We start from the raw sequence: 25,217 nt of genomic DNA, 5'->3' as shown, positions 1-25,217 counted from the left end.
CTTTTTGAGGCTGGATAATTTCCATTATGTATATACATTGTGTTTATACATTCATCTGTCAATGTACACTTGGGTGGCTTCCACCTTTTGGCTATTGTGAATAATGATGCTATGTTAGGTTTATTATTGAAGCCATACAAGGCAGAATGGAGTAACGTGACTTGCTTGATGTGATATAGTAAGCATAGCTGCCTGATAATTAAAGGGCCAGGGAAAACCCTCATTTTAATGGCAGCCAGAACATAAGAGGCTGCCCTGTCAGTTCAAGCAGAGGCTTTAGGGGCAGCTGATAGGGATATGGTCATGGCTGCAGAGAAGGAAAGAGAAAAGGAGGAAGGCTAGAAGGATTCTCAGTTCTTTCCAACTCAGATTTTCTTTTTCTTTATTGTCTCTGTATAACTTAAAGTAAAATGTCAGTTAAACTTTGCTTGGTGTTTTATATAGATTTAAGAAACCTAAAACTGATATGGGACATCACTTGTAAAATTCTTAATCTTTTAGTAGGAAATGACATAGGATATCTCTTGCAGAGGTCTTAATCTTTTTAGTAAACCTAGTTTTCTTCCCTCCTTTCTTTAGCAAAAAGGCCTTCTTCCTCAAATCCTGATAATTGCCTTGAAAACTGGCAACTCAGATCTTCTGGCTATTGATAAGGGTCATCAGCCCATTGTTAGCAGAAATGGTGTTAGGCCAGAGAGGCCCTTAGAATCTAAGAGGGGAGGGGACTTTAGGCTAAAGGTCTTTTTTACTCGTTAAGAAATATATTGACCAAGCCTGTTCCCTTTACTTGCTTAATTTGCAAATCAATAATAGAAATTAATAGATATATGATTTAAATAACAAGTTTATATCTTCTTTTCCTTGTCTAGGCACTTCAGCCAGAGACCCAAGACCCCGCCCTGACTGAGGCAGAAAGTGAAAGAGCTCCATGAAACTCCAATAGGCAGGGACAACAACCCTTCTCAGCAGGAAGCAGATACAGAAAGAGACCTCCCATCCTTCAACATCCATAGTAATAATAAGGGGGTTCATGGCTCTTAGAAAAGAGTTAGGCAGGAAAGTTAGGGGGTTTTGGGTCTGCCTGCAAAGACACTGAGGTCATCCTATCCTAGAAAGGGTCCGTCCTAATCTGCCCACAGTTAAGCAAGCCACAAGGTATTTTTAGGCTAAAAGTAACTCATACAAAGAAATAAGTAAGCAGAGAATTAGATACCAGTTTAAGCCAGTCACTAGGCACCTGCACAATGAAGAGCCCAACAACTTTCAACTCACCTGAGCCTCATTATACCATCATTATAATTTGATGCATATGCTCGGAAGTTCATTAATATCATTATAACAGACTGAATTCTGGGAACAAACATGCGCAGAAAGCAAATGATGAATCACTGAGTTCTGTCAATCTTAATTGTCAATCAAGGAAGCCCACCCCTCTAAGAAAAGTAACCACCCACAGCAAATAAGGATAAAAACCCCAAAGGCTTTGTTACCAGGCCTTTAGAGCCATGCTTCTTTTGCTCAGCTCCGCTTCCATGTTTGGAAGTGTACTTTCCCTTCTAATAAAGCTTTTCTTTTCTGCTATATTTCGGTGTCTTGCTCAATTCTTTGTTCGAGACATTTAGAACCTGGAGCCAGGAGAGATTCCCCATTCTCCAGGAACAAAACCACTTCATCTTTTTTGAAATTTCCAATCCCATTTTTAAGATAATTTGCTTAGTGAAAGACTGTCAGGCGACATCTAGTGTCCAGATTGTGCCACTGTACTCGGATTTGATTTCAGGAACCTAGTCCCAGAAAGCAAATTGAAAACTGAGTGAAAAAAATCAAAGGAAGGCCAGACCTGTATGTGAATTTGCAGACACTCAGAAAACACCACACTGTAGGATGTGCGATCTAGATTTCTGAGCAGCCATCACAAGCAAATGACATAAGCAAAAAGTGCAGGGAGTTAGTTCTCCGTGAGGTGAACATTGACTAATGAGAAATGGGAGATAAGAGAGAATGAGACAAATAAAATCTCCTCTCTCTCCCCTGGACAACTCAAGGTGAAATTCCTCCTTGTAGTTCTGATGAGCAAATGCACTGGCTGAGGGATCTGCTATGTCATTCTGAAAGTCATTGTAAATCATTATCCAGTGTAATAATGCATTGCATTGTTTTACATTTTTTCTTGTCTCACTTCCCTTTTCCCCAACTCTGAGTGCCATTCTTTTCGTTTTTTCTTACTCTCATTGCCTATTGAATAAAAGTCACTAATTTAATTTTACCCTAGGCTCATCTAGAGGACCTGGTTAATCTTCCTCCAATATTTACAATGCCTAAACCCAGTTAGAAACCAGATCATAAGGGAGCCTGGGAAACCTAGCATTCAGGGATTAACCTCTGGCAATGAAGGTGGAGAAGGAATATATAGAGACCAGAAGAGACTAAGGAGACATGATAACTAATTGCAGTACGTTACCCTGCATTAGATCCTGGAATGGCAAACAAACACTAGTGGAAAAACTGGTGAAATACAAATAAAATCTGGACTTCAGTTAATAGTAATTGTACCATTAGTGATCCCTTAGTTTTGACAAATGTACCATGTTTATGTAAGATGTTTACATTAAGGACACTAGGTGAAATATATACAGAAACTCTTTATACTATCTTCATAGCTTTTCTGTAAATCTAAATACATCCCCAAATAAAAAGTTTATTTAAAAAACCCCAAAACTCTGACTATGAAAGGTGGGGAAAGTATGACATGTGGATGGCAATGTAGAGGAGTCCAGACATTACCGAAGCCTCAATTTCCTATTGGAAAGGAAAGGGAGTATGTGTGGAGCTTCTGTGATGTGCCAAGTCCTTTTCTGAGAGCCTTCATATTCTAATATAATTATAACAGTGATTCCATGAAATAACCATTATTTCCATTTTATAAGTGAAACATAAAAAGCTTAAGGAGTTAAAATAATTTGCTCATTATCACAGTTGATATATGATAAATCTAGAAATAGATCACAGCTCTTCTATATCATGCTTGATGGATGGGACTGATATGGGGTGGGTGCATGTGTTCTTTTCATTTTTTTTTAAGGATTTACATTGTATTAGTATTATAAGTAATCTAGAGATGATTTAAAGTATCTAGAAGGATGTGTGTAGATTATACATGCAAATACTGCAATATTTAATATAAGGTACTTGAATGAATTTTAGTATCTGGTGGGATCCTGGAACCAATTCCCCACAGATACTGAGGGATAACTGTCTTTCTTGTTGGAACTATTTTAGTTTATAGTCCTTAAATACTTCACACATGTACACTAGGGGTTTGATTTATTACTTCCCTTCACGCCTGGTCTCTTAAACATAAGTATACACACTTAAAGCAATATCTCTACATAGAACAATTTTGATGGAATGAGAAAGATTAAAAGGTTAAAATAGATTTTAGCTCAGAGATGCTGAACTCAGAGAGAGAAAGAGAGGGGCGGGGGAGAGAGAGAGAGAGAGATTGCTTCATGGTTATATGTTTATTTTCAACCATCTTCATCCCCTAGGCACAGGCATAAGTTAGGTTGAGAACTTCTTTTCTCCTCTCTGACATAATCCCCATAGTAAAAGCACGCACGCACACTTCTTTGGCTACTGATTTCTCTTTGGCTGAATTTAGAAAGAGCTTAGGCTCATTCTCTCTAGAAATGGAAATTCCGCACTGCCTTTGTTGTTCTAGAAGGACAGAGTATGTCCCACTCTCTAACCATCCTCTTGGTCCCCATCTGCCTCCATCTGTCATCAGGCAATTTGTGGGGCTGGCTCTTTGAGAAGAGCAGGTGCTCAGTACAGGGCACCTCAGTATTCTTCCAATGTCCTCTATGAAAAATTATCAGGATGTACTGCCCGATGCTTCCTTTCAAGTCCCAGAGCTCCCTGGCTCAGCACTCAGGAGGTTCAGGAAGTTTAACTATGAAAATCTCTTGGATTTGCACCCAGATCCCAGCAGACCTGTTATTTCCCTACCTCTATCAGGAGGATTATAAAGTACTGGTCTTTATTGAAACAGCAAGAAATGCTTTTCACAAACAGAGGGATAGATGAGAGGAGATACAAGCTCTGGAGTTATGGTGAGTGCTGGAACTAGAGTGTCAAAGCCAGGGCCCACAGTGAAGAGACTGCACACTGAGGCCATGCACCACTGGCCTACATCAGCGTTTCTACCTCTGGGCAGCACCTAACTTCTCCATACATGCCCCATTCATCCCTAGAACATAATTAAAGCTTTAAACAGCTAGAAAGCAGCTGGAAGTAGAAGGCGTCTGAGTTGTTTTTGGGGAGCTGGAGACACTGCAGACAGTTTGTGATGGCCCAGTCATAGGTATCCAGCCTAGACAGGATACCTATGCTAAGTCATAGGTATCCAGCCTAGACAGGATACCTATGCTATGCTAAGCTTATTTCTGAGCAGTGCAGAATTAGAGCTAATTCTGGCTAAAGCATAACAGCATCATGGGCTTGGAGGAAACATGGGTCCTCAGCTCCAGTCTTTGCTAGGCTAAAGCTGCAGTGCTGGGGTCTATTTTTCAGTAACCTCTCTCTTATCCCCAGGCCTCGGGCTTCAGTCTCAGGACTCAGCTGGCAAACCTAGAGGCTTAAAGCCTTATGTCCCCTTGAGTGCTAGAGACTGATGCCTGGTTACAATAGAAATCTTGTGAGAAAAGGGTCTCCAAACTTCACTAAGTTAGGTCATTTCTTTTTTGGTGACTCATAGTTTGGCCACTAATGATTTTGGGACTGAATTCCCTGATTAGAGAAAGACACAGTCTGTACATTATTCACAATCTTCTGGAACCTGGATGAGTAAGATGGTACAGGGGCAGAGAGTGTGGTTTAATTTTTCCTACGTCCTTGGAAGGCTCTGCTCTGCAGTGATTCTCTCTGTCCCTCTGTCTCTCCCTCCGTTCCTCTGTTTCTCTCTTTCTCTCATTGTTTTTCTTTCCAGATATAGTTTTATCACATTTCTTCTTGGTACTTTCAGGAAATTACTTCTTTAGGAGTAAGTTCTTCTTAAACCATGAGCCTATAATTAAACTCACAGTATGCAACATAGGGATGATCAATAAGCACATGGACCCCATATAATCTTAGAACATTTCTATGGGGAAGTTCAAAGATTGATGTATATAGAAGTGGTCAGGGAGGATGCAGGGTGGGAAATGAACAGATCACATAAAATCTATAATTCTATTTCACCTTCCTTGGGGATGAAAATTTGCAGCATTAATAATATTAATAATTATCATAGCTAGCAGAAAGAAGCAACATAACACAGTGCTGAAGAATCTGGGCTCTGGAGTCAGACTGCTTAGATTGAACACTGGCTCATCCACTTTCTCACTTCATGATCTTAGGGAAGATATCCAACAACTTGGTACCTCAGTTTTCCTATATGCAATGGAAATGATAATGATACCCTCCTCATAAAGCTGTAAATACTCAAAAAATAGCTGATATTTGTTAAGTACTTATTATGTGCCAGGCACTGTCCTAAGTGCTTTGCATGTATTCTCATTTAATCTTTATAATGATCACAAGAGACAAATATTATCTTAATAGTTTAGAGATGAGAATGAGAAATGAACAGATGCATGAGCTTTGGAGTCAAATGAACTGTGCTTGAAGTCAGCATCTTCTGCTTACTCTTATTGTGGTCATTGACAGTTTTCCTCACCTCTCAGGCTCTATTTCCTCATCTATAGAAAGAGAATGATGCCACTCACAGGCTTTGTAAGGAGGGAGAATTCATGAGATAATGGATGGAAATCCTAGGGTATGTCTGCTTACTATTACATTTTCATAAATGCCTACTATATGCTCAATGGTTTACAGTCTTTCCCACGTTCACACCACTCTGTGAGGTTAGTATTATAGTATTTGTTTATTTTTTTTTACAAGACAAGGACACAACATTTTGGTGAACTTCCTGTCACCCTGCAGCATTAGAACAGGAGGAAGAGGATGCAGCCTCTCTTGTATCAGACACTGCAGCATTCTTGAGTCTTGGGTGCAGGGATACAGGTAACTTGTCCATTGCACATCTGGAGGATGAGCCACAACCTGTGTGGAAATGTTGGAAAAACTGGGAGTGATGGAAGCAGAGGCCTGGCTGGATTGATTTGAAGACTACTACTTTTAGTGGGTGACCTCACTGCATCTTCTTTAGAGGGAGATGAGGTTAGAGGGAGGGGACAGAAAAACTGGGCTTCAAATTATCTTGATGACCAAGTATCTAATAGGCACGAAGTGCCAGAATCGCTTGTTCTTACATGAAGCAATGTCTTTAGGCCACCTCGGATGTCAATCCCAGATCTACCATCTAGCTTCATGACCTTATGAAAGTTACTTGGCCTCCCTGAGCCCCAACTTCCTCATCAGAAAATGAAAAAGTATCCCACAGGGTTAGAAGATTGAATAAGCAATATGTGTAGAGAGCATTTATAAAAGACAAACATGTTAATTTCCGACTTTCATTATTATTTTATAAGAAAATAAACTCAAGACTCTGAAGTGTCAAAAAACAAGGGACATGGCAAAAAATGGGAAAAAATGGAGTATGTCAAGGCAGATTTAACCCCAGCACAGTGATGAAGGGATCTCCAGGAACCACAGAGAAAGGTGGGATTGTGGCACGTGGTTGTCGTTTCACTTTGCTGTCATTTCAGAGAAGCTTTGTACAAAACAATATGACGCTATGTGGAATGACAGTTAGTGAAAACATTGCTCAGAGGTGGGGACCAAGCTGCTATTTTGTGTTTGGACTAAGTCATATCTAGAGAAAAACCCTTTTCATTTGGGCCCTGGTCTATCAGATAATACACGTCTTGCCTAACAGTTTGGAAAGGTTTCACAAACTGTCTGCTAGCACGTGGCCTTGAGAATCAGGGCTGAGCTGAGATTGGGATCCTTTACCTACCAGATGTTTGGCTCGTAGCAAATTATTCAACCTGAGACTCGGCTCCTTATTGTGAGGAGTTTAGGAAACATTCTTTCTCAGTGTCTGGCACATGGTCAATAAATGATAGCAACTATTCTTATCATTAATAATAATTATCAGAAGCTGATTGGTGGAATTGTATACATTCATATTGGAACAAATAAGCACATTCCTTTAGGGCATTCCTGCCTTTTGTGAGGTTTTTTTTTTGCTATATGTAATTTCCTAGCACAGCGCTTAACACATAACAGAAAGTCAGTTTAGTAAGCTAATGCTTGTGGACAAATCAAACCATTCATTCATTCCTTCAACAAACAGACACAAAGTTGAATCAAGAAAGGTAGATAGAAAAAAAAAAGGAAGGCAGATAGAAAAGAATATATACTGCCTGATTCTAACAGGCAAAATTAATCTGTGGTATTAGAAGACAGGATGGTAGTTTATTGAGACAGGACGGTTATTGAGAGGGTGACTAGAAGGGGTCACGAGGGTTCCTAGGAGGCTGACACTATTCTGTTTCTTGATCTAGGTGCTTGTTACATGAATGTGTTCACTTTGAGGAAATTCATCGAGCTTTACAACTAGAATACGTAGGCTTTTCTCTGTGTATTTTAAATTTCAACAATAAAGATATTTTAAGAATTATTAAATATGGTAAATTTGGTGAGTAGAAAGATATCTAATGAGTAGTGTTTGTGATGTTTATGGGAGAGATGACTGAATTGGCTACAGATGGTGAATGGACAAGGTCCTTCCCTTCTGGACACAGTGTGAAGACCTTGCTTAGACCTGATTTTGCAGCACCAGGAACTAGTGAGCATCACTAAACAAAGTTATGATAGGAGACATCATCCTAAAATAAATCTGATCACTGTGTTTACTCCCTATGCAAGTACTCACTTAAATGTGCATGCTTGCCTTTTCTTAAGTATTCTGATCATGAGTCTAATGGAAATTTGGACGATAAATCAGAATACAGAAAGAGTGAGGAAGCTGGATAGTTAGGAGACTGTTACAATATCTCGGCAAATGATGGTGATTTTGTCTGGATTAGTTTCACTGGGCTCTGAGAGGAGAGGATATTTCAAATATAGATGATTTTATTTGAGGAATATGTTACAGAGTGAAAAGAGATACTAGGTTTTCATGGTACCCGCCCTCCCACCACACCCCAGAGATTTCGTGGATACTAGGAAAGGGAGAAAGGCCTGGCAGGAAATGCAGGGTTAGCTTAAGGGGGAAAGTAGAGAAATTATAATTTGTGATTCTCCAGGATGTTCAATTTATAATGCAAACCAGTGTGAAGATACTTAGTAGACAAATGAAGATGCAATCCTGTTGCTGAAGAGAGAAGTTAGGAGACTATGTATGACCATAAATATGTATGTAAAGTTGTATGAATAGAAGAGCTTACATACTACACTCTGGGCTCCTTGCTTAGCATTATTAACCCTGGGGTTCTGGAAGCTTATGCTTCTCTTCTGGTGGTGTCCCTCAAGACCTGTCACCCTTACCCTCCGCCCATAACTGAGGAGAACCTCAAAGTACCCAGGGCTGTCGTAATAGCTTTTACAGTAAGAGGGACAAAAAAGAGATAATTAAGAGGAAAGTGCCTTCAAACTGAGTCTATGTCCACAAGACTCTCTCCAAGGCCAAGTCAGAAGAAAATGTGCAAATTTCAAGCAGACAGTGAAGTGGAAGTGGAGTTTAACAAAAATGAATGCATCTGAGTTCCCATCTTGTTTACCAGACTTGGCTTTGAAAAACTCTTGAATACTTCTTCTAAGCCAATTAATATTCCCAGGAGAGAAATTGGTACCATTGAACATGTTCAAAAGAACCTGTTTTGGGCCTCAAAGGCATTTCCAGAAAGTAAAGAAAATGTTGGCTGCACAATAATAGCAGAGGAAAAACCAACCAGCCTTGTCAGAGGATAGTTTTGAAAATACATTTGTTTTAACATGTCCTTTCTGTTTTATTTGTCAACAGGTATGTCAGACTGTGGAAAATCTGCCTCTAAGAATAAATAGAAATGGAGTCTATACTGCTTGTTCTTAACATCATCCTGAGTTTGACAGAAAATTATTCTCCTTTTTTCATTATTTCATCTGAAAAGACATTCTGAAGATAGGCTTTTGGATATAGGTTAAGTGAAAAAAGGAGGTTGTTTAGGCTAAAGAGAAGATAGATACTGAGTGGCTAAAGCAATAAGCAGAGATCAACTTATAAAATTTATTTAATACTACTTATTAAAAGAGAAGTTTAAATTAGCCAGGATGTAGAGGGGAATGGAACTCCTAAGAAGAATGAGATTTCTTTTATGGCCCAAGAAAGGGTTATGGGGCAGTTCTTCCTTTTCAGCCCACACTTAGTGGGGACTTCATAGGTGATGATCAAATGAACAAATAACTCTTACTCTCAGGGTAGACAGCTACATCCTGGAATCATGTTCTCCTGCAACACCAGCACTTCTGGTCATTCTGTTTTCCTTCTCACTGGCTTTCCAGGCCTGGAAGCTGCTCATCATTGGGTTTCCATCCCCGTCAACCTCATCTGTGTGGTTTCCATCCTGGGAAACAGTATCATACTCTTCTTGATCCGCACAGATACAGCCTTACATGAACCCATGTACCTCTTCCTGTCCATGTTGGCAGCCTCTGATCTGGGACTCTGTGCCTCCACCTTCCCAACTATGGTGCGGCTCTTCTGGCTGGGTGCTCGTGAGCTACCCTTTGATCTCTGTGCAGCACAGATGTTCTTCATTCATGCCTTCACCTATGTGGAATCTGGTGTGCTGCTGGCCATGGCCTTTGATCGCTTTATTGCCATCCGGGACCCTCTACACTATGCCACAATTCTCACCCACTCAACCATGGCCAAAGTAGGGGTCGCCATCCTGGTGAGGGCTGTCCTGCTCAACCTCCCAGGACCCATCCTCCTGAGGCGTCTGCTTTTTCCCCCGATAAGTGTACTTTCTCACTGCTACTGCCTGCACTGTGACCTTGTGGGACTGGCCTGCTCAGACACCCAGATCAACAGCTTGGTTGGCCTGATCTCCATCCTCCTCTCACTGGGCCTTGACTCCTCTCTCATCATGCTCTCATATGCCCTGATCTTACGGACTGTGCTGGGCATTGCATCACCTGCGGAACGGCTCAAAGCACTCAACACCTGTGTTTCACACCTCTGCATTGTTCTCATTTTTTATTTGCCCAAACTGGGGCTGTCTGTGTTGCACCGAGTAGAGAAGCACAGCTACCCTGCTCTGGCAGTGCTCATGGCCAACTTGCACTTCTTGGTCCCGCCCTTCATGAACCCCATCGTTTACTGCATCAAGTCTAAGCAGATCCGTCAGGGCCTCCTAAAGCGCTTCCAGCAGAAAAGGATTGATGTTCCCTAGACCAGCAGAAGGACCCAGAGGCACATGACCCCTGTGAGTCAGCTTGGAGCTTAGGGTTGAAAAGGATTAGTGGTGAAGAATTAATTTTTTAAAAATGATTCAGCTCTAACTGATGACCCCTTTGAGGGGCACTATCAGCTTCTATAATTAAAGTTTTTGGGACTGAGAATATTGGAAAGCATATCAAAGTATCACCTTGATAATCCCCTCAATTACTCTACCTGATTAGAGTCAAACTATTTCATACTCATATATACTGTGACATCTCCTTACCTAGGGACTTAACCACACTAACTGAGAGGATGCATGTATATATCCATTTATCAGTTACCTCTCTTTTTTTCTCCACTGGATTCTCTCCCCCCGCCCCCCCCTGCCCCCATTTCATTTCTAAACCTAAAGAAAAACTATATTCTTATTATAAGTAAAAATATTATGTATAAATAAACTATATTCACCTTAACACTGGCCCTCCTCTCTCAAATTTAATATTAACCAGCTCATATACCAAGAAGTAGAAAGGGGAATGGGTGGTGGGAAACTCATAGGACGACACTGTGTGCTGAATTTATCTAGCACTTATTTGCAGCTCACGGAGTGATAATTTTCTCTTGGTTCTCTTCATGTGTGTCTTTGCTTTGAGCTAGAGAGAAAATTTGGCATTGCCAAACCCAGGAGAGCTGTTCAGTATAATTTCTAGTGCTGGTTTCTCAAGCATCAATTGTAAAGGTGGAATAGCCTGCCGCTCACTTCCAATGCAGGTGATCTGCTAGGATATAAGCTCCATGAGGCCTGAGATTCAGGGACTGTTCTGTTCACTGATGTATCTCCAGCTCCAAGAACATATAGCATCTACCATATAGTAGGTACTCAACATATATTGTTAAATAAATGAGTCAAGAAGACAAAGAGGCAAAAGATTCTTACAGCTGACTCCTAGGAAGGGAGAGGACTGGGGTATCTGAATGTCTGAGGCCTGTGGGATAACAAGTAGTTGATAAGCTGCAATGGAATGAGGTGAGGGTGGATGTCAGAGACCTTGGGAATAAGGTGTGATTCTCTCCATCCTATGTGGACAAGAAGGCTGTTTCTCAGGGTGCAGCTCAGAGGGGAGCTAAGTTTTTTTGTAGAGCTTTTTCTAAAGCTACTTCCAAACTTCTAGGAGGAATTTTACCCAGAAATTGAAGGATGTGTCACTCTATCACTAGCCTTGCCCTTGGCCTGCTCAGTCTTAAAACATCTATACAATCCTTGAAGAATTGAAATAGGGTATTCTTGGTGGGAAACACTCAGATTTAATAGAAAAAGCCAAGATAGAACTTTTAGAAAGTGTCTTGCCTATATCTATGGCCATCAAGACAATTGGGAATTTAATGGTCGTAGTCATTGCTGTCTGTCATTTCCATAAACTGAGACAAGAGAGAATGAAGGACTCAGAGGTAAGAAGGCAGGGTAGGGAGCTGGGAATCCTGTACATGCAGCTCTAGTTGGAAAGCTTGTTTCCCCTATTAGATGTATTTACATTGGCCACTTAGCATAAATTCTGAGGATCTCAGAACCCTGTGTCTATCAGAACCCTGTGTCTATCAGTAAGAAGGGGGTCATTGCCAAAACTGTGTGCCTGAAAGTTACAGATCCTGTCCATTGAGTCCAAAAAGTAAAGATAACAAATCACGAGTTCAGAGTTACCATTTTAGAATATCATGTCTAATAGTAGTCAACTGAAGTTTTTAGTAAATCCAGTTTGACTGGCTGCTTTGAAAGAGGAGGTCATTTGAATGTACAGCATGTGCTCCATGACAAAGTTCTTCATCAGGACCACTAATCATGGACTGAACAAGAAACTGTGTTATCCAGACCACTCCGTCCACCTCACCCTTCACCCCAACAACAAGAAGGTTCTGATCAAGAAGTCAGCACATCTCTCTTGCAGAGGTTCCCACCTGTCTCTATCAGAAACCCTGAGTTGATGTGATGGTACTCAGGACCACGAACAGCCTTGAGCAGTTAAAGCAAAACAAAAAACATTGTATACAGGCCTTGGAGCTGGAAATCTCTCTTCAGAGGGTTAATAGAATTAAACTTGGACTTAAATCTAGGATTGTGGGCATCCTTTGGCTTTGTCGTTTTTGCCTTTTCTCAACAGCTGCTCTGAGCTTGGAGCTTTCTCCCTCCCATAATCCCTGTCACCTAATTGCTAGTCATCCAATGGAAGAGATCTGGGGTCTCTGCCTCTACAATTTTACCTTTGGGGTACAGACACCTCAGCATGTCCCATAATGCCTTCCCCTGCTCCATAGACCCAATAACTAGTACCTGAGGCTGACATAAGGGAGAGTCCTGAGATGGTCTCTAAAAAGCTTTGCTGCCAATTAAAAGGTTATCAGCAATCCACTGCCCATGTCCACGAATCTCTGTTTGTCATCTTTGTTTGTTGCTTTCAGTTTTATATCCCACATATGAGTGAAATTATATGGGTCACAACTTTTTCTGTCTGACTTATAATGCTTAGATTAATGGTTACCAAAGGGAAATGGGAGAGTGGGGAGGTAGGCAGAGGTAAAGGAGGTCAAATATTTGGTGATGGAAGGAAATTTAACTATGGGTGGTGAACACGCAATGCAATATATATATGATGTATTATTGAATTGTACACTTAAAACCTATTTGATTTTATTAACCAATGTCACTTAGATAATTAAAAAAAAATAATACAAAAAAATCTAAAAGCCTCTGTATGTCATTTCCTGATAGTTTTAACAAAGTCTGTGTACATAAATTTAAAGTGCCTGCTCTTAACCTTTAGGCTGATCCGACTGCCATCCACCTATGCGGAAAATTAAGTAAAATCTCACCTCTGGCCTATACCAGCTGTGTGACCTTAAATTAGTTATTTCACCCCTCTGAACCTCTATTTCCTCATTATAAAGTGAGTGTGATACCTACTTCACAGAGATGTTGTAAAGATTCAAGTATATAATGTACATAACACTAAATCCAGCAGCACAGAACCAGTTTTAGGTGTCTTTGTATGATTATTTGATCAATGCCTGTCTTTCTTATTCACTGCAGGCACCATAAAGGCATTGTTCTTCCTGACTTGTTTAACCCTAGCACTTTGCACATGGCCCAGAATATTGTAAGCCCTTTTATATACAAAATAAATGAATGAATAAATGAAAGACTAAATTTCTGGCAAATAGTAAATGCAATTAATTACGTAATTTTTATTGAGCTCGATAGATGAGAGTATTTATTATTATCATTATGTATTAGGTAGCTTTGCATCAGATATTAATATCAAGTAGCCTTGATTTTGGGAAGGAAATGGCAAATGATAGTTTGTTGTAAATATAGAATTTTTGTGCAAGGTCACACTGCTCCATAGAATCCCTGGGTTTATTAATTTGGAACTAAGCCTCTATAGGACTCTAGGTTCCAAAGGAGTGATCTAAATCTGGTTTAAAATATCTGACATATAATGCCAGGCTCCAAGGCTTGTTCTGAATTAACTGGAGAATATGCTCTAAATATGTGACACTCTAGAGCTGGATGGGGTCTTTAGCAACTGTCCAATGAATGGTTGATGAATCTTATACAGTTTTAGGTCAAGTAAAAAGTTTATACACACTTATGCTAGGCCTGACTTCTAGCATTCAAAGAATTGGGATGGTCCCAGACAAGAGGTGGAGGAGAAGGCTTATTGAAACCAAAATGCATGTCTCAAGTTCTGCAAAGCCAAGTCTTTCCACTCAAATTAATCTACATTGTTCATGGCTTGGTCATGGGAAAGTGATTTCCTAATAGCCTTCTTTAAGGCAAAGAGTTGCTTTTGCCTTTTACAGAGGACAAAAAGAACATCTACAGAGATTGACCTAATGAAAAATTGCTATAAATTCATTCAGAGTGGAGTGAAATTATGATTAAAGCAAAATTATCTATATTGTAATGCTTTGTGAATTAGAACAATAAAAGGAAAACGGCCCTTGGAGTGATATCCTTCTGAATTCCTTCTACCTCCTCCCATGGACCAGTGTAAGAAGATAATTTGAGGGAGATAAGAGAGAAATTGAGGTCAACTGCATAAAAAACATGCAAAAGAAAGAGCATGGAAGGGAGAAAGGACACACAGAGAAGAGTGTTGACTGCATTCTTGATCTCATTACCATATGATGGGCCCTGCTGGAAGTCTTGCTCTTATCCTGATATTAAGAAAAGCTGCTAATTTCTGTTTTGTTTTTAGAACTATGCCAAGAAACAGATACCAGCAATTTTCAGGCATATGAAATATAGTCTGATTTTCAAACTCCAGTTTTGACTCCAACTACTTCTCTCACCTTGGGCAATTACTTCATTTCTCTTTAAGCTCAGTTTCCATATCTCTATCATTGAGATAACGGGCCTTGTTGCATAAAATTGTTGTGAGGATTAAATGGGACAATATATATACAACATCAAGAAATACAAGAAAATGTAATAATGTATAGACCGTCTAACTATTACTATAAGCAAAATGCAAAGTAGGTTCAATTATTAATATAAACAGTTAGGTGTCCCTTAGGCCCCAAACATCCGGGACAGTCACCTTGTATAGTTCTCTGCCAATACTCCTAGACCAGACACTAATTTAATAACCCCTCATTAAAGGTCTAAGAACCCCAGGAGACCTCTCTCTAGCTTCAAGTACCGGTTTGAGAGTTATCTTATTCCCTAGCATCCCAGCTCTAAACAAACACAACTTCACAATTTGACTACCTATCTACATTCCTAAGTGCTTTACAAAACTGACATTTAATCATTGCATGCCTTAAAGGGCTGCTATAGCTATTGTGTCATTACAGAGGAAGAAACTCTAATGATTGTGTCCCAGATTTAGGTAGGCTTGCCTCTCATGCTGCTATACACACTCTTCCTGAAAGGCTTCTATCTATAATAGGCTTCTATTTATTTTTCAAGCTTTGTATGGGACTTCCCATGAAAAGCAGTGTTCATATTCCCTCATTCATATGTCTATATGTCCTCATGTAGGCATTTATAAAGCATTTATTACAATATACTGTTTCTTCATAGACTAGAATTTTTAGTTGAGAGACATCTTAGTTTTTTAACTTTATTTTAAATACTTTCAATGTATAAAGACTTAAAAAGTTGTTAAATGAATTAATTAATAATGTTTCTGTTATGGATAGAGCACTAGCAATTTATATTTTCTTGCAATCGAATATTTGAAATTATGGTTATATCACGTCGAGTCTGCATTTGGGGCTACTTAAGGGAAAAGTCCACATTTAGTGCTAGATTCCATGAGTTTGTCTTTTAATAAAGTATCTCACCCAGGCTAGGTTAAGTTTTCATCTCTCTAAAACTGCCAGCCCTGTCAGGTATGATTTGTAAAGATAAATATTAGTAGTCATGTATTTATTCTGATGTCAGTACTTAATACCTGCATGGCTGGTGAGCCATTTTCATTGCAATGAGACAATGAAAAGAAGTTCTGTAGCATTAACAGCTTCTGTCTTTCAGGTCTTCATTGCTTTTTTCTCCTTCCTTCCTCAGGGTAGGTTTTTTTTTTATTGATTTTTAGAAGAAACTACTTTATTGAGGTATGGTTGACAAACAGAAAGCTATACATATTTAATGTACACAACTTGACGAGTTTAGAGATCTACCTTACAGCATGGTGCCTGTAGTTAACAATACTATACTTAAATTTTATACTTAAATTTACAATTATATACTTTTATATACTTAAATTTTATATACTTTTATATACTTGAATTTTTTCTAAGAGGGTAGCTCTTATGTTCAGTGTCCTTATTACACACAGAATAAAAAAAAAAGGCAGGAGGAAACTTTTGGAGATGATGAATATATTTATTGGCAGAAATTGTGGTGGTGGGTTTCTCAGATCCCTTATTTTGTTGGTATTATTTACTTGATATTTTTGGGAGGATGTGCACCCTATCAATCCAACTGCAATCAAATATTTGAAATTATGGTTATAGCACTGCTATCACTTCTATAGCACTTTTATCACAGGAAAATAAGTAGATTTGCAGCAATGCCCACTTTAGCCTTTGGCCTTTACACAGATGGAGGGCTTTAGTCGTCTTTGCCCCTCTGTGTACTGTAACACACAATCGTACCTCTAAATGGCTTGATTTATTGTGGTTAAGATTAGGAAATAGCAGATTCATATACATTACTGGTTGGATTATACAACCAGCCACATAAGAATGAAGATACTAACATCTTAAAAGGTCAAATGTAATAGGAAACAAATGACAACAACCAGTCCACTTCCTTGCATTCAGACATGACTGTAGTCTATGGTTGGCACCAGCTTCATCTTCGGCCCGTAAGGGAGAAAGTATGGTGCACACAACCCCTCAGAGTCAGAACCTCCAACTGGTCTTTCAGACTTCATCCTTCTCCTGCTGCTATCCAATTTTTCTGCTCACCTTCAAAAAATCTCAAAAAAGTTTTTTCCTATATTTACCACTAATTCTTTTCCTGAATGTTTATACCAATTAGGTTTTGTCCTCCATAACTCCAATGATATGGCTTTTATCAAAGTTCCAAAGAACTGACTCTACATTACCAACTCCATCTGTTGATATTCTATCCATTGCCTTATTGGCAACATTTGTCACAGATGGTCACTCTCTTCACCTAGTAATATTTTCTTCATTTTTCCTCCAAGATATCATACTCTCTTGCTTTTCTTCATTATCTCCCTTGGTCTTTTCTTCTCAGACTCCATAGATATTTCCTCACTGTGTCAAATTTAGTTTGTGTCAACCTGGATTCATGCATTTGCCTTAATGGCTATCTGACCAGCCAGCCAGAGATCCCTAGGAGTTGCTTGTGATATTCTTGAGATTGCAGAACCAAGTTGCTTCTGTTGCTGCTACCCTGTTTGCCCCAGGTTGCAGGGCCTGCTGCAGAGACTGTTCTTAGTCTTTTATATTGTTCCTGACACATCCTGACATCACTGCACCTCATGCCTTCACTGGTGTTGTTGCACACCATTCAGCTCTGGCTCTGAGGCTTCTCTGTTACTTCTGAGGAATGAAATATATGGCACCTGCTTAGATAATTACACATTTGCAACCTGGAAGTATAAGGAAATTAATTCACCAGAGGTGTGACTTTAACCAATGGAAGATAAAGAGTCATCAGATAAATTATCTTTCTCCCTCACAACCCCCCAATTGTGATCTGTATTGAGATGAATTAGCTCAATAGAGTCCTTTGAAAGATATTTGGGATACTGAGCAATCAGCTTGTGGCGAGGTTGGTGGCAGCTCAGTAATGCACTCCTCTGCCTCACTCTCCGTTCCCCACCTTCACTCCTGGCAAGATATTACACTCTCCAATATAGTGTTTGCAGTGTAGTTTTGCTTCTGAGCTAAGACAGTTGATATAAGAAATGGCCCTTGGAAGTAAATTCTCAGGGTGATATTTTGTCTTTTGATTGCATACCAGTCTGAAAACGACAGAAACCACATTGCTGATGACAAATAGGGTGGTGATAACACACGTCACACAGTAATTGTGATATATGATTACTAAAGATTTCCCATTGTTAGTTGGAATGAGGTAAAGATGAAAGAAAATGCTTGAATAGAGAGAGGCTGGAATGCTTGATTGGCATGAGGACATGGTAATGTTAAGGATTGTGTTGTGGGTTGACTGATTTTTGATGGCACTGGGAACCTTGCAAAAAGAAAATAGGTTTGTGCCATCCAACTAACTTTAACTTAAAAAGTGATATAAAAGTCAGAAGTCCTCCATGGTAGCTTTAAAGGAGACTCTAATTTCCTCTAGCAAGAGGAGAGGCTACTGAAAATAAGCCCAGGATATGATTTTAAGGATGGAAGAAATAGAAAGATGACTAAATGTATAGTCTCAATAGGTCATCTACATCAAAGTAAATTCCCTGATAGAAAAAGTGTGGGACCTTCAGGGCTAAAAATGAGGTGTTTCAGTGAATAAGCCTAAAACTACTGGATCTTCAATATTTTCTGAACTTTCCAGGCTGGCAGAAGCACCTTCCTTCCCTTGCCAGAAGATACAGTGTCTCTTTGCCTGGAAATCATATGACTTCATGTAAAGTAGATGCTTTGCAGGGACTTTCTCATTCTCTTCAAGATCCACTTCATCATTCTTCATCACTCTTCATTGCTTCCAAGCCAGGTTACATATAAGAACAGATTAACTGGAGAAATACAGTACCTGCTTCTAGAGAAAATAACTTACCTGCAAAAGCAATTGCAGAATGTATAACCATGGTGTACTTCTTATCCCCTCCCCGCCACCGCTAAAGAAACCCAGAAGTCTGTGAACCCCTTTTGAGAAACATATCAACATAGTAAGATTCCTATAAGATTCTTACTTCACCACTCTCTTCCCTTCTTTGTTGTCTTTTCCTCTTCTGACCTTGTATCCTGAGGTGGCTCAGGCTCTTTATATTAATCTTATGATTTTGGCAACTGTTTCCTTTTCTTGGAAAAACTGAATGGAGGTTGTCTTAATCTACTTCATAAGGACATTCTTCTGATTCTAGCCACCAAGACATCTAATATCTGTTTTCTGACTTTTGAGATGGCCAGTGCAGTCAACTTATTCATTGCTACTCATGCTACTTATTGCTTCAAAGCATTATTAGTAGCAGTAACTTTAAGCTCATCTAATCACTCATCTGAATAGGATACAGGATTGACCCCAGGCCTATTTGAGTTACAAAATAGAGAAAAGTGGTATCCTGAGAAAGGCTTAGACCTCTAATTTGTCTGGGAGAATAAACAGTAGGTATTAGAAAGGACCAAAAAATCGAAGGGACCTAAAACTAACCCTTAAGTGAGAAGAACAGGAGAAGATGAGCCAATAGAGCATTACATATTACAATGGATCAGCTGACCAGAATGAAAGGAGGAGAGAGTGCAATCTTGGTCACTAGGTGTAATTCTTCCTGTATTACAAAGTCATTGAGACTGCAACTAAGACATTCACTGAATAATAGCTTTACTTAGAGTAGTATCCCTGATATCAGCAATTTCCTTGTGTTAGGAAGACAGAGTTTGACGTTTAAGTTTCACTAACTTGGGAGGAATAGGTAATATCTCAGCCTTTGATTAAAACTTCAGAAAGGCTGTGCCTTAATAGTATATATACATCCAAGTTCTAAGGGATATGATCTTGGAAGAAGAATAAAAATGAAATAATAAAACCCGAAGTTAAATCTCATAGGATCTGCTAGACAAAAACTAAAAACACCTCAAAAAAGATAACAAAATCCATAGATTTTTTCAATGTATCATTTACAGTGTCCAGTATACACTGAAAAATTACTATACATATTAAAAAAGCATCATCAAGACAAAAAGGTCAACAGAAAGAGACTTTTGATAACCCACATTATAGAAATAGTGACAAACATGTTAACATAACTATAAAAACAGTTTAAAGATTCTACGGGAAAAGAATAAATGGGCAATGATTTGTGGATTTAAACAGAAATTTATAAACTGCATAAAAGAATCAAATAAAAATTCCAAATCTGCAAATACATCTGAAGTAAAAACAATTAGAGTTGAGAATAATACCAGATTGGATAATACAAAAGAATCGGTGAATCTGAAGACCAAGTTAATAGAAGAGAGAAAAGAGGTAACGTAAATGGATAGAGTAACATGTGGGTCTTTATCAGGTAATCTGACATATGTGATTGAAGTTCCTGAAGGAGAGGAAAGAGAATAGAACATAAAAATACCTTGTGAACTAATTGAAAACATTCTCCAAATTTGATTACAAAATTAATTCATTGACCCAGGAAATTCAGTAAGCCCCAAACAAATGAATACAAGTAAAATTACATTGACACAAAGTCAAACTGATGAAAACCAAAGATAAAGAGAAAAAATGTAACAAGTCAGTAAAAAAAAAAAAAACATATATGGGAAAAAGGATAAGAATGATTGACTTTCATAAGAAAAACCGAGGTTAAAAAACAGGAACAACCTATTTTAAATGCTTAAAGGAAAAATAAACCTGTCAATCTAAAGTTCTATAGCTAGCAAAAAATTTTTATCAAAAGTCATATTTAAGGAAAGACTTTTATGAAAAAGCTGAGATAATTTCTTATTAACAAGCCCGTACTATAAAAATACTAAAGAGAAATACTACATAGAGGTTTGGATATATAGGAAAGAAAAAAGTGGGGAGCAAGGATATTGCCTGGAAGGAGCTAAAAGGAACTTTCTGGGATTATGAAAATCTGTATCTTCATTAAGGTGGTGGTTATACTGATGTTTACATTAGTCAGTGATCAAACTGTATGCTTAATATATGAATTTTATTTTAGGTAAATTACACACCATTAAAAAATGGTTTGGGAAAAATAAATCCAGCCATAACCAATGTAGTCCTAAATAGGATGTAGCTTTTTCTCTTGACTTCCCTTATAATTTGAATTTAAATATTCTGGGGATTAGTATTTATCGGCCAATCTGAGGTGTCTGATTGCTTGGCAACCTGGTTTGTCTGTAGGCAAATTAAGGCTACTAATTTCATGTGTGCTGAGCTCTGGAGTGAAGGAAGTATTACGGGAACACGGAGAGTCTCTGAGGGTATATGGGGGGATTTTGCTGAAGTCTCATTTGAGTTATGACCAGGCATTTATCTTCCTGAATCGCCATTATATTTCCAGCCCCTAGAATAGTGTTTTCATGTTGCATGTTCTCAGAAATGTCAGTGATGTTAGGAAAAGAATTATTCCCTTATACCAAGGTTAAAACCAATTAGATTTTTGGGCCTAGATTTATAGAAACTCAGCTGGTAAAGAGTGAAAAGCATAGAATTTAGAATGAGAAAGATCTGAGTTTGAATGGCTCTGACATTTATTTGCTTTCTTAGACAAGTTATTACCTTCCTAATCTTCTGTCTCTAACTTTGTAAATTGGGGGTAGTTTATATGCTCTTCATCAGATGGTTCTGAGAGTACAGTAAGACAATGCACCTCTTGGTGCACTGCAGTGTTAAAAGCTAATCAACCCTTTGCTGCCATTGGATAAAATTCTGGTGACTTAGGTCATCCTGAGCCTGCTAGAAGCCTTCTCCGATGTAAGCTCTTTTTTAGCTTATTAAAATGCTTTATCCAGGAGCCAAATATCTATCAAATACCTATCAATCTGCCTGCAGATTCTGAGCAGGGATGTCAGAACAAGAGATCCCTGAGAACTCCGGAATCTAACGGGCTTTCTAGTCACAGCCACCACTTTCATTTTTATAAACCTGCTCAGGAGGTCAAATTTCTCTTTTGTCTCCAAAGGAGGGGCCTGGTCTCTTTTCTGGATATTTGAGGCTTGCTGGCAGCTCCATGTGGCCACTCCCAGGAAATAGAAGAAAAGACTAAGTATGTCAGACTTGATACTATCTAGCCTGAGACTTTGTTCCCACATCTTACACTCATGCATGGTTAAAGGCTTCTGAGACAGTGGCCTTTCCTACCTATATATAGGTGGAGTGAGATGAGGTAGGCTTTGGAACCTCATTTTCCCTGTGCAAGTTAGGTGTCCTTATTCAGTACTCATGGTCCCTGTGCTTACCCAATCATATTAGTTTAATGTGATTTGTCTGCTGTCTCCTTATATGTAGGTCTCCTCTGAATAACAGTGAGCAGTCACAATGAGGAGGACTTTTAACCTAATCAACTCAATACCCTTAAATTTTAGCAATATATTTGGCCCATAGTCCATATTCAGTGAAAAGTTGAAAACTCTCATCTTCCAGAGAACTTTCCTTGATGGATTATACCTCTATACAACAGACACAGTTTGCCCATCATTCTTTATTTGTTGTTGTCCCTATGGCCCATTGCTAAATGCTCTGACTCCACCTCTGTTAGTTTACAAACTGGCCCCTGTATATGAAGGATGGGTAGAGACTTAAGTAAGAGGTAGACCACTCCAGATTGGTAGGTGGCAGTTTTAATAAGAAAACTCACATATGGGGCTTTTCTTGGGCAGCTGCAAGCTGAGTAGATCTCCATACTTATCCATCAGAATCTTAAAAGTTCTTATAGAGACTTTAACTGGGTTCAGTCACATATTCCATCCAAATGGTCTCAATGCCTTAGTTTTGAGAGAGTATGTCCTTGGAATAGCTCCCAATATGGGAACAGTAGGCAGAGTGTTCTAAGGACAGGGGAGGAAGTGAGGAACCTCCAATTGTCATGTCAGAACAGCAGAGTGGCATTCCCTAGGAGGTCATCATCATCTTGGTGACCATGTTTCCCATTAGACCGGAGCTCTCTGAGCTTTGTAACAATATCTACATCACAAATGGGAAATACCTGATAGTTCTTCCCCCATCAGATTTGTGCTACATCTCCTTAGCAAAGTAAGGATACCATTGAGTGTGGGTTTCTTTCTCCCCACCATGCTGAGTGCCACTGACCTCTTAAGCATAAGGGACAAGATTGGGTTCTAGATTGGGGTTGAAAACTTCATGACTGAGCAGTTCCCCGCTTCAGCAATTGGAGGGCCCCATCCCGGATCTGCTTGGTTTTCATGCCATAGATGATGGGGTTTAGCATGGGTGGCACAATGAGGTAGAGGTCAGCCAGGAGGATGTGGATGTGCCGGGGCACATGCTGGCCAAAACGCTGTGTATAGAATGAGAAAAGTCCTGGTGTGTAGAAGAGAAGGATGACACCGAGGTGGGAACCACAAGTGCCAAAGGTTTTAGCCCTTGCTTCCTTAGAGGAGAGGCCTAATACAGCCCGGAGGATGAGTGCATAGGAGACAGCAATGCAGATAGAATCAGTTCCCACCACCAGTGTGGCAGCAGTGATGCCATAGATATTGTTTGGCCGCGTGCTCCCACAAGCTAGCTTCACCACAGCCATGTGCTCACAGTAGGAGTGGGCCACGACTCGGCTACAGTAGCTCAGCCTTGCCAGTAGGCAGGTGAGTGGAGTCATGAGCCCTAAGCCACGAAGCACAGCAGCAGCCCCCAGCTTGCCCACAGCCTCTGGGGGAAGCAATGACCCATAGTGCAGTGGCCGGCAGATAGCCAAGTAGCGGTCAAAGGCCATTGCTAACAGGATACCGGATTCTACAGCTGAGAAGCCATGGATAAAGAACATCTGGGCAGCACAGGCTTCAAAGGCAATCTCAGCAGCATTTGCCCAAAAGAGTGCAAGGAGCTTGGGCACAGTAGAAGTACAGAGCACCAGGTCAATGATGGACAGCATGCACAGGAACAGGTACATAGGCTGGTGCAGTGCAGGCTCTGAATGCACTACCAGCAGCACCACCATGTTGCCAAGAACTGCCAGGGCATACATGGAGCAGAAGGGAAATGCAATCCAAAAATGAGATGCCTCCAGGCCAGGAATTCCCATGAGCAGAAAGGAGTTTGGGTTCTGATGGCTGTGGTTTGTGAATTGCATGGCTAGGTCAAGGTCAGGTGGGTAGAAAAGACCTCACTGCCTTGCCCTGAGCTCTAGGAAGCCATGAGAGGTGAAGCCATTGGGATTCATTCTCATGCTGTGGCCGAAACTGAAATGGCTGAAGGAAATGAGTTAGACCTCATGAAAAACATCCAGGATGAGACTATTGAAGAACACTGGGAAATGATGCAAGGCAGGAGGTGAAGTTACAGAACCAGGTTTCAAGGAAGTTTTTTTCATTTGTGTCTGATTCAATGATGTCACGGCTGTAGAATCTTCTCTATGGTGCAGGTGAGTGACTATAGACTCTTAATGGCTATCTTCTCTCCGCCTGTGAATCCTCTTTTGCTTATACTCTGCTCTTATTTTCTTCTGAATTATCTGTTTATGTAACATTATAAGGGTAACATAGTGATTGAAGCTCAGGTAGATTGGAGGGAAGACTCAAAAGTAGTTGCTTTTCAAGATGAGAAGATCAGAACTGAGAGGAAGAGAAGGGAAAGCAGGGAGATCTTGGGTGGATTTGTCAAGCCATTCAGTTCATGTTTACTCACAGATGAGGCACAGAATCTGGGTTCTGGCCAGGAATAGCAAAGCACATGGTGAGAGGCTGAGACTCTTGCAGCCTGATATAGCCAGTACTAGGATCCTGTGATTGTCTTAGGTGTCTGGTATGGATGCTGGTGAAAACAGGTGAGATCATGCAGAATTGGTCAGTGGTAGGTATCAGGCTGATCTGGCCATAATATGTGATTTGATAAGGTTTTTGGGAGATGATTGCATACGAAGTGTAGTTTCTCATAAAAAAGGTACATGAAAGAAGGAGGGGATGAGAAGTGAATTTTAACCATTGGGAACACAAAATCATTCACTGTCAGCAAATGTGGACACTAGCTTTGGTCAAATGACAGTATGGAGCTTTCACATATTTCCACCCCATCTCTTTGTGCATTACCCACACTCTCTATATGCCTCAATCTTCCCTCACCTACATGTGCCTTCTCATTTTTCTCTTATCTATTAATAACTGAGAATTTGAGAAAGAGGGGAGATTAAATAAAAAAGTTAGGAAAGGGACATTAGAGGAAGAGGAGAGTACACCATGGGGAATATAGGTAATGGTATTGTAATGACTATGTGTAGAGCCAGATGGGTGATAGAGTAATCAGGGGGATAATTTCACAAACTATACAAATATCTAACCAATGTTTTGTATACATGAAACTAATAAAAAAAGTAAAAAGCTAAAAAAAATAGAGAGATAATAAAAGAAAGTTGAGAACAAAAAATAGACATAGGAGAGAGTAGAAAAGAAAGTAGAGAAGAAAGTACCTTTCTCTTGCTGGTTTCTAATATGAAATGCAACTGTATTCTGGGACAGA

General features: G+C 39.6%; 2 protein-coding genes across 2 annotated transcripts; one reads left to right on the top strand and one right to left on the bottom strand.

The window, feature by feature from the left end:
• Positions 1-9,425: 9,425 nt before the first annotated feature.
• Positions 9,426-10,379, top strand: LOC120590515 (olfactory receptor 51G2). Its single transcript, XM_039848316.1, has one exon. The coding sequence runs from the start codon at positions 9,426-9,428 to the stop codon at positions 10,377-10,379; it is 954 nt and encodes a 317-aa protein (XP_039704250.1).
• A 12,508-nt stretch (positions 10,380-22,887) lies between these two features.
• On the bottom strand, positions 22,888-23,835 carry LOC120590200 (putative olfactory receptor 52P1). Its single transcript, XM_039847827.1, has one exon. The coding sequence runs from the start codon at positions 23,833-23,835 to the stop codon at positions 22,888-22,890; it is 948 nt and encodes a 315-aa protein (XP_039703761.1).
• Positions 23,836-25,217: the final 1,382 nt, after the last annotated feature.

Source organism: Pteropus medius, unplaced genomic scaffold (genome assembly GCF_902729225.1).
Source record: "Pteropus medius unplaced genomic scaffold, Ma_sr-lr_union100, whole genome shotgun sequence".
Lineage (NCBI taxonomy): Eukaryota > Metazoa > Chordata > Mammalia > Chiroptera > Pteropodidae > Pteropus > Pteropus medius.
This window is presented reverse-complemented; position numbering and strand designations above follow the sequence as displayed.

What these genes read in the sequence shown, in the direction of transcription:
- LOC120590515 (XM_039848316.1), top strand. Translation starts at nt 9,426, where the DNA reads ATGTTCTCCTGCAACACCAGCACTTCTGGTCATTCTGTTTTCCTTCTC.
- LOC120590200 (XM_039847827.1), bottom strand. Translation starts at nt 23,835, where the DNA reads ATGCAATTCACAAACCACAGCCATCAGAACCCAAACTCCTTTCTGCTC.